Below are 14823 nucleotides of genomic sequence, written 5' to 3'. Positions count from 1 at the left end.
ATGTGTGTGTGTTGTCTGTATGCTACTGAGACCTTGAATTTCCCCTGGGGATCAATAAAGTATCTATCTATCTATCTATCTATCTATCTATCTATCTATCTATCTATCTTCTATATCAGAACCTGACATACAATCCAAATAGTCTACAAGAAACCTCAGAAATGCATACTTTTATTGTCAGTATGCATTTTGGGTAACCAGAAGTCCTATGGGGAGTTTAGGGCATTACAAAACGCATGAGCATACCTTGGCAAATAATGGTCTAAAGTACTAATTTTTCATTCTATATTGATCAACTTTTGCACACAGCTTCACAAGTAAGGGCTCAGTTGTGTTTCTAGAATCATGTCAAGTGATCAAGGGCTGAAATGTGGTCAGGTCAGAGATTCTTGTTATCCGGCAGAAAGAAAAAACAATATTGTAGCTCTGTAACTCTGTGCCGTGCTTCCTAAGAAACTACAGGATCTTAGCTTTTTTAAAGATGTCCAGCATTTGATGGTAGGCCAAAAGAACACACTGCCCTCTGGTTGTCATTCACAAGACTACTTTTACTTTTATACTTTAAGTAAATTTCCAAGCCTGTACTTTGTTAATTTTACTTGAGTAAGTTAAATCAGTACTTCTACTTTTACCATAGTATTTTAACACAAGTCTTTGTATTTCTTCTTGAGTATGGGAAGTGAGTACTTTTGCCATCTCTGGTAATTTCACAAAGCTTTAGAAAAAAGGTTTTAAGAGTCCTACAATAACCTACAACTCCCATAGTCCACCACTGTCAGGGCTGCTGACGTATATAGTCCTCGACGTTGCAGCGCATCCACGTTCGAAAGTAATCGCCGCGCGCGCTTTGTTCAAGCAAGATGTCGGCGCCCATGGAGGTAGTGGTTTCTGCCGATTCAAGTGGCCAGTTATGGAATTGTGCAGTCTTCGATCTTCATTCAGGGACCAATCTTTTGTCCTATCGAGGTGGAAACAGTTCGTCTAGGTCCCTTACTGTCCTCAATGGCGAATACATTCTTGGAGCACAGCTGGGAAAGAACTTCATCAACGTATGGGAAGTCCAGAGGAAGGTACGGCAACGGTGCTTCTCTCAGAAACATAGCTGAGATAGATGTACTCTTATCATCAGATGTATACTAACACGCACCACTTTCTGGTAGTGTTGTTGCACTTAAATCTCAGTCAGTTTGAGTAAATTTCCGTAGGTCACACTCACACAATAATATCCATATTGCATGTGCGCATGTGTGTGTGAAAAGTAGGCCTACTGTCAGTGTCAGTGTCATGATTGAAAACCGTGATCTAACCGTCTGTTTGGTTCTTGTGGATTTTTTATTTTTATTTACAGTATCAAATTGTCAAGTTTGGCAGTAATGTGTCTGTTGTTGTTGTTAATGTTTTTGTTGTTGTGGTTATTCTTTCACACAAGCTTACGTCACAGACTACTTGCAGGAGCAAGCAATATCGGATTTTTGGTTGATTTGACCATCAGTTAACTTCAAAACAGGCACTTTACTTTGGATAGACAATAGCAATACATCATAGGAGTGATTAACATAAAAAATCTAGTCTGGAGTAAGTCAACATTGGATACCTCCGATATTTTTAGTGTTCAAAAGACATCAAATAACTTGTTATAGTGACCAAATGTATAGCTAAGGAGCCAGAAGTGAAAAGACATGGATAGCTATAAAAACAGTGCTTTCATTGCACCTTACTATGTGATCTCAATGGCGATGCAGTGTTTGTTTGCCTGGTACCTGGTTACTGCCCAAAGCGCCTCAAACTCCTACAAATGCCCGTAGGTTTGTGTGAAAGAATAGTTATGGTGGTGATCAGATGAATAAAGTTGGACTGGCGTTGATGTCTGTGTGCTGCACAACATGTGACTCTGTCCAGACTCTGACATGTGACTCTATCCAGACTCTCTCACATGTGCATGTGACTCTATCCAGACTCTCTCACATGTGCATGTGACTCTATCCAGACTCTCTTACATGTGACTCTATCCAGACTCTCTTACATGTGACTCTATCCAGACTCTCTTACATGTGCATGCCATGTCTTTCAAGGACAGTAACTTCATTTGTGTGTGTAAATAACTTAAATTGTGTGTGTGTGTGTGTGTGTAAGTAACTTAATTTGTGTGTGTTATGTCTGTTCTGCTTCCCAGGACCAGCTCCAGCAGAAGATCGTGTGCCCTGGCATCGTGACCTGTCTCACAGCCTCACCTGACGGACTCTATGTGCTGGCGGGGATCGCCGACGCCATTTACCTGTGGGAGGTGAGCTATGATACATTTACCTGTGGGATGTGAAGTATCATGCATTTACCTGTGGGAGGTGACCGGTCAGACATTTACCTGTGGGATGTGGGGTATCATGCATTTACCTGTGGAATTTGAGAGGTCAGACATGTACCTAACGTTAGAAGGGCATAATTGAAGGATTCAGTGTAGACAGACATACAAGACAGTTGCTCGCTCAGATCCTATTAGGACATGGTGTTAGGCTAGAATAAACTGACCATTGTTACACACACGTTGTAGAGAATATTGACTTATACCAAAGCCAGGCATCAACTTTTTGTTAAAGGTGCTCTAAGCGATGCTGGGTAACATCACTTCTGTTGACTTTCAAACAGAACAGAGAGCTAACTCGCTACTTCCTCCCCCTCCCTCCCGTGCTGCTCCCGTGCAATTAAAACTTTCCTAAACGCGAATCTCGTCTGTGATTTGCTGGAACAGTTTTTTATGTTTTTATGGGCTAGGTTTGCCCAGGTTGTTTTTGTTGCCGTTCTTGGAGCCTGGGCTGTCCACAGAGGTCACGCTTTTTTACAGTGTATTCAGGACACAGACAGCTAGCGGTTGGCTAGGTGATGTTTGCAGTGAGTGACATAAAATGTTTTAGCCTTAAAAACGCGTGGCATCGCTTAGAGCACCTTTAAAGGTGTAGTGGTAGTTCATGGTAATTCCAGCATAAAAAGTTGTGTCTTGGTCTATCTAGTCATTCTTTGTCGCTAATAAATTGCTATGAACTTGTTTTAAATCGAAAGTTGACAGACGTGCAGGAATTGGAGGGAACTATGCACTGTCCTGGGCAGTTTGACCCAGTGATGGTCATTCCTACTGGGCAGTTTGGCCCAGTGATGGCTAATTCCTACTCGGCAGTTTGACCCAGTGATGCTCATTCCTACTGTCCTGGGCAGTTTGGCCCAGTGATGGTCATTCCTACCATCCTACACATAGATGGGCGGACGTACATTTAAATTGCCAAGGGATTGAAATTGTACAAGAACTATCTGGTATTTTATTACAACTATGTGAACTTGTACAGTTAGTTAATGTATCTTTCCAAATGACAGAGCCACAAAGTCAAAGTCAAAGTCAAAGTCAAAGTCAGCTTTATTGTCAATTTCTTCACATGTTCCAGACATACAAAGAGATCGAAATTACGTTTCTCACTATCCCACGGTGAAGACAAGACATATTTTACCAATTTAGGTCCACAGACAAACATAACATTCAAGTAAACAAAAAAGTAAGTAAATAAGTAAATAAAAAAGTAAGTAAATAAGTAAATAAGAGGGCACATATAATAATGAAAAAATAAGAGCAGCAAAATGTGGTTGAAATTGTGCATAGACAGTCAATAAAAATACTAGTGCAAATTCAGGCCAATAAAAGGCTTGGGTAGTTCTGTTTGACCTAAGTAAGAAGAAAGTGGCATAGTGGTGCAAGTTGTGTAAGAGCAGCAGAAGTGTTGTGTTTTCAGGACAACAACACCAGTTGTAAAGTGTACAAGTGTGCAAGTGGAGTAGTGCAGGCGGCCATTTTGGGTCCAATGTCCAGGATGTTATGTAGCTGAGGGTGGAGGGGGGAGAGGAGGGAGAGAGTTCAGCATCCTTACGGCTTGGTGTATGAAGCTGTTGGTGAGTCTGGTAGTGCGGGAGCGCAGGCTTCTGTACCTCTTCCCCGAGGGCAGTAGATCAAACAGATTGTGAGCGGGGTGACTTGCATCACTCACAATTTTGGTCGCCTTGCGGGTGAGGTGGGTGGTGTAAATGTCCTTCAGGGAGGGGAGTGAAGCACCAATAATCCTTCCAGCTGTGTTCACTATGCGCTGCAGGGCTTTCCTGTTGTATTCAGTGCAGCTTCCGCCCCACACAGCGATACAGCTGGAGAGGATGCTCTCAATGGTGCCTCGGTAGAATGTGGTCATGATGGCTGGTGGAGCACTTGCTCGCCTGAGTTTCCGCAGGAAGTACAGGCGGCGCTGAGCTCTCTTCGCCAGTGATGCAGTGTTTGTGGTTCAGGAGAGGTCTTCACTGATGTGCACCCCCAGGAATTTGGTGCTGCTCGCTCTCTCCACCACAGCACCGTCGATGGTCAGTGGCAGGTGTTGGGTGTGACCTCTCCGGAAGTCAACAACAATCTCTTTGGTCTTGCTGACGTTCAGCAGGAGGTTGTTGTCCCTGCACCACGTGGTCAGATGGTCGACCTCCAACCTGTATTGAGTCTCGTCGCCCTTGGTGATGAGACCCACCAGAGTTGTGTCGTCAGCAAATTTCACTATGTGATTGTTGCTGTAGGTTGCAGTGCAGTCATGCGTCAGCAGGGTGAAGAGCAGCGGACTGAGCACGCAGCCTTGGGGGGCCCCTGTGCTCAGTGTGATGCTGCTTGAGGTATTGTTGCCAACACGTACTACTTGGGGCCTCTGACAGAGGAAGTTGCAGTTCAGTTGCAGAGGTAGGTACTGAGTCCCAGTTTGTCAAGTTTGCAGATGAGTTGTTGTGGTATTATGGTGTTGAATGCAGAACTGAAGTCTATTAACAGCAATCTCACATATGAGTCTCTTTTTTCCAGGTGGGTGAGGGCTGGGTGGAGGGCAGAGCAGATTGCATCCTCTGTAGACCGCTTGGCTCGGTATGCAAACTGGAAGGGGTCCAGGGTGGGGGGGAGAATGGCTTTGATATGTGACATGACAAGCCGCTCAAAGCACTTCATGATGATGGGTGTCAGTGCCACAGGGCGGTAGTCATTGAAGCAGGATGGAGCAGTTTTCTTCGGCACAGGTATGATGGTGGCAGCTTTGAAACATGATGGGACGATGGCTTGCTTCAGGGAAGTGTTAAAGATGTCTGTGAAGACATCCTTAAGCTCCCCTGCACAGTCCTTCAGCGCACGACCTGGGATGTTGTCTGGACCTGTTGCCTTACGGGTGTTGATAGCAGCAAGTGTCCTCTTCACGCTGTCGGCAGAGAGGCACAGGGGCTGCTCATGTAGAGGGGGATGGGTCTTCTGTGGGCAGGTGCTGTTTTGTGCTTCAAAGCGAGCAAAGAAGCGGTTCAGGTTGTTGAGCAGAGGGATGTTGCTCTCACAGCTCTGTGGCGCGGGCTTGTAGTCCGTGAGGGCCTGAATGCCCTGCCATAGGCTTTGTGAGTTCCTGCTATCTTTGAAGTGGGTGGTTATCTTGTGAGTGTATTCCTTTTTTGCTTCCTTGATGCCACGGGACAGGTTGGCTCTCGCTGTTTTCATGCCAGCTTCATCCCCAGCTCTGTAGGCTTTGTCTCTGGCCCTCAGCAGCCTGAGGACATCCCCTGTCAGCCATGGCTTCCAGTTAGCCCGAGTGATGATGTCTTTTGTGTGGGTCACATCATCGATGCACTTGGTGATGTAAGAGGTTACAGTGTCTGTATACTCCTCTATGTCTGTCCGGTTGTTGTAAGTGGCTGCCTGCCTGCTTAAACACAACACGTTTATAGTCGTGCTTCTAATTAGAATCTACCGTAGGTTGCCCTGGTAACACAACTTGAGTTTCATTCTGCGCTTGGTGGTGTCTGCAGGTTTCCACGGGCAACCTGTTGGCCATCCTGAACCGCCACTACCAGGACCTGACCTGCCTCCGCTTCACCGATGACAGCAGTCACTTCATCTCTGGAGCCAAGGACAACCTGGCGCTCATCTGGAGTCTGGTCAGGTAGGAGCTCACCAGAGGTCATCATGGGTCAGCAGAGCTCAGCAGAGGTCATCATAGCTCAGCAGAGGTCATCATAGCTCAGCAGAGGTCATCATAGGTCAGCAGAGGTCATCATAGGTTATCAGAGGTCAATTTCAATTAATCAATTAATTTAATGTTTGAAGTGCAGTATCACCATGCAACATGATGTAGTGACCTGTCCTGACACAGGAGGGCAGGCGTCAGGCAGGAAGGTTCCCTCTTCTTGAGTTGGACTCTGCTCAAGGTTTCTCTCTGGAACACGAGAGCTGTTTTCTCTCTGGAACACGAGAGCTGTTTTCTCTCTGGAACACGAGAGCTGTTTTCTCTCTGGAAGAGCTGTTTTCTCTCTGGAACACGAGAGCTGTTTTCTCTCTGGAAGACCTGTTTTCTTTGCCACCATCACTGTGGATCTCTTGGGCTCTGTAGAGTAGAGGGGCCTGAATCAAACCTCTCTGTGTGTAGCAAACAAAACTGAGTTGAACTGAGAGATTCACTTAACCCCGCCCTGGTGGGGGGAGGAGTCACTAGACCCCACCCTGGTTTAAGTTGTTAAGACACCATCACACCATCTGAGTGCATTGGGCAAAACTCGATATGGAATCACTGCTGGAAGCATCCTGAGGAGGTAATAATGTCGGCCCTCTTTCACAAGTCATATTCACAGTCACTCTGTGCATTTGGCTTTCAGAGATGTTGCCTTTAACAGTAGAGAGAGAAAGAGACATTGGCCCATCATTTATGAAACAAACGTACGATGTAGGACAGGCATACGCTCTATTCTGTAGTCTTCTTACGCCATAGCCTGTGTGTGTGTGTGTGTGTGTGTGTGTGTGTGTGTGTGATGTGTCTTCTTATGGCATAGTCTCTGTGTGTGTGTGAGCTGTGGTTATGTGTGTTTACCTTTACGAAGACTCTGTAGTATCGCTTGGACAAACCAGCAGAGCAGCTCCTTGTGTAATACAGAGAGCCATGTGACACCCCCCCCCCCTCCCCCCCAGCGTCTGCCTGCCCCCCCCCCACCCCACAGGCCAATGTATTGCCTCTATACCCCGGTGGCAGTGTGCCATGTCTGACTGCCTGCTCTGAACTTTACATGTGTGTGTGTCTGTGTGTGTGTGTGTGTGTGTGTGTGTAATGTGTGTGCAACGTGTGTGTGTCTGTAATGTGTGTGTAATATGTGTGTGTGTGCTGTGTGTGTGTGTAATGTATGTGCGTGTGTGTGCGTGTGTGCGTGTAATGTGTGTAATGTGTGTGTGTGTGCGTGTGTGCGTGTAATGTGTGTGTGTGTGTGTGTGTGTGTAATATATGTGTGTGTGTAATACAGTGGGCATCGCTTTCAAATGACCACTTCATTCGCGCATTACGCGGCGTGAAGATGCGTGAAGCTTTAGTACCACTTTCAGCCACTGTGCGTCGCTCTACCACTGTACATCGCTCTGCCTGCGGTCCCTTCTGAAAAAGCAGGATCTACCATTAAACATAATTGTTGCCGAGAGTAATCCCAGCCTACGAATTCAATAACAAAATAAATCATGCATAATTAAACATTACCTCGATTTAGGCTACTTGGGTATGGCTTAAGGCTTGACTACACGGTGGTAACGAAAATCGAAATCGAAATTTGCTGTCTACATTATTGTCAGTGTTGGGGTTAACGCAACTACGCAAATCAAAACAGTGGTGTTATAAATTGAGCCAGTAGAGAAATAACTGTTCAGAATTAATCTGTAGCCTTGGGTAGGCTTCTGCAGAAAACAATGTTGTTGCCGATTTAATACTATCTGGCGGCTTAGACAACTATGACCCACGTTTTGGTTTCATAAATTAATTTGCCCTAGTCAATTGACTGCTTGACATGTCATTTTTATTTTTCTGTACAATAAACAAATACATCTGCTTTATGCCGCAGAATTACATTCATATTTGGAACTTACATAGTCCAATGCATCGTTCCACTACGTTAGTGTTTCCCAAAACCATAGTAGCAACGAACGTTCGCAACCACTATCGTAAAGTTGTGTAGTTACAACTACACCTCTCGACCTGTGGTAGAATGCTAGAAGCATAGTTCCAGGGATCTTCATGTCAAAGACGTCACTGACGCCAGTTATTTGTTTGCAAATTAATAATTATAAATATATTTAGGTTTCTAATTGATATTTACACTTCTAACCACCATACATCCATATTTTAAAATGCCCAAGGCAGAAAATACATACAATTAAAAGTCAATTTGCAGCCATGTGCACGTAAGTAAAAGTCACACACCTGCAGATAATAATAAGGTGGTGCGCACTTTTTGACGAGTCAGCTGAGAATATGTAGCCTTTGATTTTCATGGGGAGGGGGGTCCTTGTTAGTTTACGCAAACCAAGCCAAGAAGGCTGATTCTGATTTTGATAATATGATCTGCACAAAAGATAAACTTAGGTAAACAACAATGTCAATATTGTTGTCAACGTCTTAAACCAGATTCAAGCTCTTGGACAGGGGACTGGTGACTGCTGTGCAACGGCGGCTGTCATCCTCCGGCCTTAACGCAATGCACCACAGAAGTATGTGCAGGTGCCCGTTCACGTGCTGCTAAACGTCATTAACCACCTTAGTCCAGACTACTGAAGTTTGGAAACTATCATGGTCCAAACTTACAGTACTATGTAAGTACGACAGTTTTGGGAAACAGTCGTAACTTACATGTTGGTTAGTTGAACGATGCATCCTGTTAGTAAAAAACTAACCTCCGTAGTTGTACGGGAAATGCCCCCCAGATCAGCTTGTAGGCCATTAGCAATCTGTTTATTTTATTTTATGAAGCCTACACAGTATATCAAATGCCACATTCTCACTTTCAATAGACAGATGCAATAGCCATTGGTCGAGTATTGACTATAAAGCAATTAAGATAGGACCCTATACAAAAAGTAAAAGTAAAATTTGTTAAAAAGAAATAGCATTTTGCAACTTGACAAAACACTGGATTAAATATCGTAGGCACAGGAGAAAAGTTGTACATCCATTGGCCCGTGGGGAGATCACATGCCAGTTGCCTCTCCCTTCAGTATGACTTGTTCGGCTGTGAGCTTGTTTCACCAAAAAAAAAAACTATTGCAGATATCAATGCGTCTTTGTTCATGGGTTTGGCCTCACAGCAGAGGCTTAGACAACTATGACCCACGTTTTGGTTTCATAATTTGCACTACTTATTGACTGCAATGTAGTCAATTGACTGCTTGACAGGTTATTTTTATTTTTCTGTACAATACACAAATACATCTGCTTTATGCACTTGGATAGCCTATAGAACGGGCACATTTTGGAGAGAACGCACGCAAGAATCTGTAGGCTATTTGTGGCTGGTTACCAGCAAACAATGTTTAATGCATTAACTCAATACGTCAAACATTTTCTAAACAATACAAACAGAAAGGATGCAGCAGGCAGCAAATGTAGAAGAGTCATTTCCAGTGGAAGAACAAAATGCTGAATGAAGCCCAAATTTATGAAGGCATATCTGGCAAGTTGTTATTTTTTGAAGACGTAAATGGTTGGGCTATAGGCCTAGTTTGCAAGAAGGAGACATAAAGCGTGAGCATGCCACACTATCCACAGCTGTGGTAGCGGGGATAGGAGGATTACTGTTAGCGCAGGATTTATATAAAATTCTTCAACAGAAGGCCTGCCTCGAATACAGGCTTGTGGTTTGCGCAGCCTACAGTAAGTAGGTCTAGTGAGTTAGGAGTCCTCTAGACTTATTTTCAGCTATCTCAGAGGTGGAAAGTTGCGTTCGTTGGGGGCAGGGCCGGGTTAACAATTCATAGACCCTTGGGAACAAATGACTGATGGCCCCCCCTGCCCCCCAGCCAACGTGAATCGGGCGGTCAGTTAATAGGCCTATCGTGAAGATTTGTATTGCCATTTAAGGCACGAGCGCATCTGTGAGGCCAAGCCTCACCAAGTAGCCCGTTTGTTTACAACTAACATTACATGTAATTAAACTGCTTAGGCTATGCCGAAATAGTTTCAACATTTTTAATATCAGTGTCAGGTGAATTAGGAAATGCCTTATGGCTGAAAGCTGCTTGGGATCCCCCGTCAAGCAATAACCATACAAGTTAAAAACAGATGACATGATGCGCATCACTGACATAATGCGCAAATAATATGGCCTAGATATTCCAATATATTCGAATACATGTGTTTATTTTAGAGGGGATATTCGAACGTCATTTTTGAGCAATTTTGACAGCCCTAGTCCACTGTAGGCTACGCCAATCGTCTATCAACACCTTCCAATAACCCCGGTGAGTGGGGGTCGCTATAATGCGTGTGAAATAGCACCATTGAGTAGCCTATGCGAAATAGCCTTAAAATCGTTCCGGTGTTGTGTGCCTTCTGGTTTCTCCGCCTACTGGTTTCCTTGCGCGTGCATGCGCTGCAGCAGTTGTCAGACATTCACAAACAAGTTGTTTTAGGCGGTTTGAAGTCTCTTTTCATACGCCATGAGCGCTCGGCTACATTACAGCCACTTGGACAAAAGACATGTAAAAAAATATATGTTTTGAAAACTAGCATTAAACTGGATTCGATCCCGCAAAAGCAACACACGCGTGACTCTCTCCATCCTGATTCCCTACTCTTTGAGCCAACTAATATGTTACGCGAATCAATTAACTATTGTAGGCTACCATTAATTAATAATGTAGGCAACACCCAGGTAACATGTTGTCCAGGCTATCTGAAACAAGGGGTTGCCTCTCATCTACAACAACTGGTTACCTTGGGCTGCTACAGTCGTCAGTGCACTGTGCACAGTAGGCCTACTCTTTGTGGTTGATCAACTAAAAATAAAAGATGTATTTGGTGATGACGTTATTGTAGGCCTAGTAGACCTAAATTCTGAGAAATTAAATGGTACGAGAAACGATCTACATACCGCACCAGACCGCGATGTCTTCAAGGGTTGAATGAAGGGAGTTTGCAAAAATGTATGTATTTTTCAAGTCAATAAACATTCTTAATTTTCGAATGTCTTTGTCAGGGAACATCTGACTTTTAAAAACCATAGGCCTGGTAGTCGCTCAGACAAGGAGTTATAAGATAAAAGCAATACCATTTGTGTCACCTAATGCAGTTCAGTGAATTAGCAAGATACCATCAGAAGCCAACAATCATAAAGCACAGTGCGCGCGCGCGCCCCCTCTCCCCTGCGCATAAAGCTGTCTGCGTGTTGTAGGCTAGATTTGCGTGAGTTCTTTCTATCTGCTTACTTTTGTGAGTTGCGACCACCTAGGCTGTTATAGACGTTCTATGAGGTACCAGTGTTTAGCTGTGTTACAAAACAATAAGCTTTGTCAGACTACTTTTAAAATGATATTCAGGGCTATATACATTTTAAACATTTGGGGCTGAAGACCCGACAAAGCCTTGCGTTAATTCTTTAGTTGGGAAGTGTCAGGAATTTTCATACGAGAGACGCTCTCATTGGTGGTTAGTATATGAAGTAGGGAATTGACAGCAACATATCCAATCACATTATGAGAGATGCTGAATTTAACATAAACTGCGATGTTTGATTTTAAATTAATATAAATTTAGCCGGGACTGTAAGCTGTCACACGTGGGTGCTCGATGTTTTCAGTGGGTGCCCGAGAGACGGAGCATCCACGGTATCGGCGCCTATGACAAGCGTATCTCGCGGTTGCATCCATTACAAACAAACATGCAATGTGAACGTCTGGGATTGGGGAGAGCACTAAATGCTCTACTGAATAAGCACGAAGTCAAACCTTTAAATGAAAAACACTCTTTAATAATCAAAAAAATAAACCGCTAATGAAGTAAACTTGTGACCATCAAAAATCCTTTATCGCCTGTAACTCCGTGATAACAGGACGTAACAGGAAGGCATTTGGCTGAGCAACGGAGGTTAATATGCTCTATATTTTGTCCAAATGATGTCTGTCTATCATCGTTGCACTCGGAGAAAACCAGAATCTTTCATTTGTCCTGCGTTTCTTCTACGGCTGCAAACGGGATTCACTCGCAGTTAACCAAATATTTCTTTTTTATTGCAGGGCAGGCATATTTCTGGCTATTAAATTATTTCTAAACCAGTCTGCTAAAGTCTGTAATGAAGTCTGTGTAGGGTTTTCCAGGCTCCATTTCTTTTTACGAGACACCCTGCTCACTTGAGCCATCTACCGGTTGTTTGGGTAGTTGCAGCGTCTCACTGGAAAAATACAAATTAAAGTCGCGTGATACAGCGTGATCCCACGCGCGGACCGCGAGTGAAGCTGGCCAAGTCGAAGCACTGCCCACTGTATGTATGTATGTGTGTGTGTGTGTGTGTAGTGTGCGTGCGTGTGCGCGCGTGTGTGCGTGCGTGCGTGCGTGCGTGCGTGTCTGAACAGAACAGTGACTGGCTGGCTGAGCGATGAGCTCAGCATCACATAGATACACACATACACACACACACACACACACACACAGATATACAGATAGCATCACAATCACCATTCTTTGGTGTCTTTGCAGATTGTTCTAAGATCTGCATGGAAATGATCTCCAATTCTAACATGTTTTGCTGCATTGCCTCCAAGATCACACACACACACACACACACACATATACCCACACCACACCAAACCACACCACACACACACACACACACACACCACACCACACCACACCACACCACACCACACCACACCACACCACACCACACCACACCACACCACACCACACCACACACACACCAATTCTAACATGATTTGCTGCATTGCCTCCGAGATCACACGATGGTGCCGTCTCATCTGACTTCCAACTTTGGGATTTTCTTCTGGCATTTTGTAATGTCACCCAAATGTCAGCAAATAGACTATTTGTTAAGGCAGACACCTGCACAGAGACACTTTTACTCTTCAGCGCTGTGTGTGTGTGTGTGTGTGAGGATCTTCTCTTCTGTGTGTGTGTGTGTAGTGTGTGAGGATCTTATCTTCTGTGTGTGTGTGTGAGGATCTTATCTTCTGTGTGTGTGTAGTGTGTGAGGATCTTATCTTCTGATTGTGTGTGTAGTGAGTGAGGTTCTTATCTTCTGTGTGTGTGCTTTGTAGTGTGAGGTCCATAACGCTGCTGCTTGTTGGGCTGCATCCATGTGTTATTGATGGCGGAGCTGTAGTTCTCCTCCTCTCCAGAAGGGGGCAGTATTAGTCTATGACATTAAAGATGCCTGCTGTCCTGACAGAGCAGTTAAACAGGAGAAGTGGAAATGTACAGTTGGTGGTAAACATGAGAGGCTGCTGAGAGAGAGAGACAGGGAGCTGGTGCCTGTCTAAGGTCTCTCTCTCACACCATGATTACCGTGCTCCGCTAACATGCTAACATGAAGATAACATGGCAGGCAGTGAGACAGAATCACTCAAACACAGACTACAGTGAGACAGGATCACTCAAACACAGTCTCTACATTAAATATGCTCCAAATAGAGCATCCAACGGTGGTCTGTTAGCACCCTCTCCTTGACGGACATGCTATGCTCCTTAGAATGTGTTGATGTGGGTTTTGAAGCTGAAGACTGCCTGCTGTGTGTTGCATTGCTGGCTTTGTCAGCAGGAGCTGTTGGTCTGCGCTCCGTTCTGCAGATGTGATTGGCCTCACATCTGGTGTCGGCATCGATCACTCCGATGTTTGATGTGATCGATGAACTCAGGGACTCGGCTCTTCCTCACACGTCTGGCTTAATCATTTATGAGCCTCTAAAAACTTGGTGCTATCAGGCCCAAACAGCACATCCTCTCTTCTCTTCTCTTCCCCTCTCCTCTTCTCTCCTCTCCCCCCCCCCCCCCCCCCTTCTCTCCTCTCCTCTCCTCCTCTCCCCCCCCCTCTCCTTCCCACTCTCTGATTGAACACCTCCCAGTGGAATCCTTAGGTGGGTAAATGAGCGGAATTGCAAACAGTATCCTGCAGCGGTCCTCTGCGTGTGATTGGCTGAAATGAGTAGGCGGGCGGTTCCTTAATCCTCGTGAGTGGCGGGAGGGTGAGGTGGGAAGCTCCCGATCGCTCAAGCTCAACAAGGCATGTTGCTGTCTGTATGCTGGAGCTGTCTGTTGTCCTCTATCTGTTGTCCTCTGTCTGTTGTCCTCCTTTTCCCTTTAAAATTCCACACAGCAATTTTAAGTGCTTGAACTGTGCAGCATGCAATTTCATGCTCACAGAAAAGGTATTTACACATCCAAAAACAGGCAGGATATACAAAGTAAAGGGCAGAATTACCTGTTTATCCACTTTTATTGTGTATTTACTGACATGCCCTTGTGGGTTGTTTTATGTGGGCAAAACTAAGCGACAACTCAAAACCCGAATCTTTGAGCCCAAATGCGCAATCAGAAAAAATGATGACAAGTCATCAGTCGCAAGGCATTTTAACTCTGCGGGCCATGATGCCGGCATGCTTAAGTTCATGGGCTTAGAGCTGGTCAGTCGGTCTCCAAGAGGGGGAGACCGTGAAAACCGCCTCCTGCAGCGAGAGGCTTGCTATATCTTTAACTTAAACACCTGTGTCCCGAATGGGATGAATGAAGATCTGTCACTAAGTTGTTTCCTATAAATAGAACATTAATATGTGGATTGTATGTTCATTTTTAACATGTTTAACAATCTTTGTACTTAATCAATGGACTGTTTGAAACATTAGTGACATTATTGGACTGGATATCACTTTAACACTATTGGCTGGTGTTAATATGGGTGTGTTAATGGGTGTGTTAATGGGTGTGTTAATGGGTGTGTTAATGGGTGTGTTAATGGGTGTGTTAATGGGTGTGT

The 14823-nt window shown here is 44.6% G+C and overlaps 1 protein-coding gene across 1 annotated transcript in view; it reads left to right on the top strand.

Annotated features, from left to right (window-relative positions):
• Nucleotides 1–820: 820 nt before the first annotated feature.
• The window catches only part of wdr18 (WD repeat domain 18), a 112225-nt gene continuing 98222 nt past the window's right edge, over nt 821–14823 (top strand). Inside the window, 3 exon segments of the mRNA XM_042057619.1 lie at nt 821–1070; nt 2174–2284; nt 5845–5978. Of these exon segments, the coding sequence (XP_041913553.1) occupies nt 861–1070; nt 2174–2284; nt 5845–5978 (455 nt within the window). The 5' untranslated portion in view covers nt 821–860.

The sequence above is a fragment of the Alosa sapidissima genome, chromosome 12 (assembly GCF_018492685.1).
Source record: "Alosa sapidissima isolate fAloSap1 chromosome 12, fAloSap1.pri, whole genome shotgun sequence".
NCBI classification, from domain to species: Eukaryota; Metazoa; Chordata; class Actinopteri; order Clupeiformes; family Clupeidae; genus Alosa; species Alosa sapidissima.
Note: the sequence above shows the minus strand (reverse complement) of the source record. Positions and strands in the feature narration are given on the sequence as shown.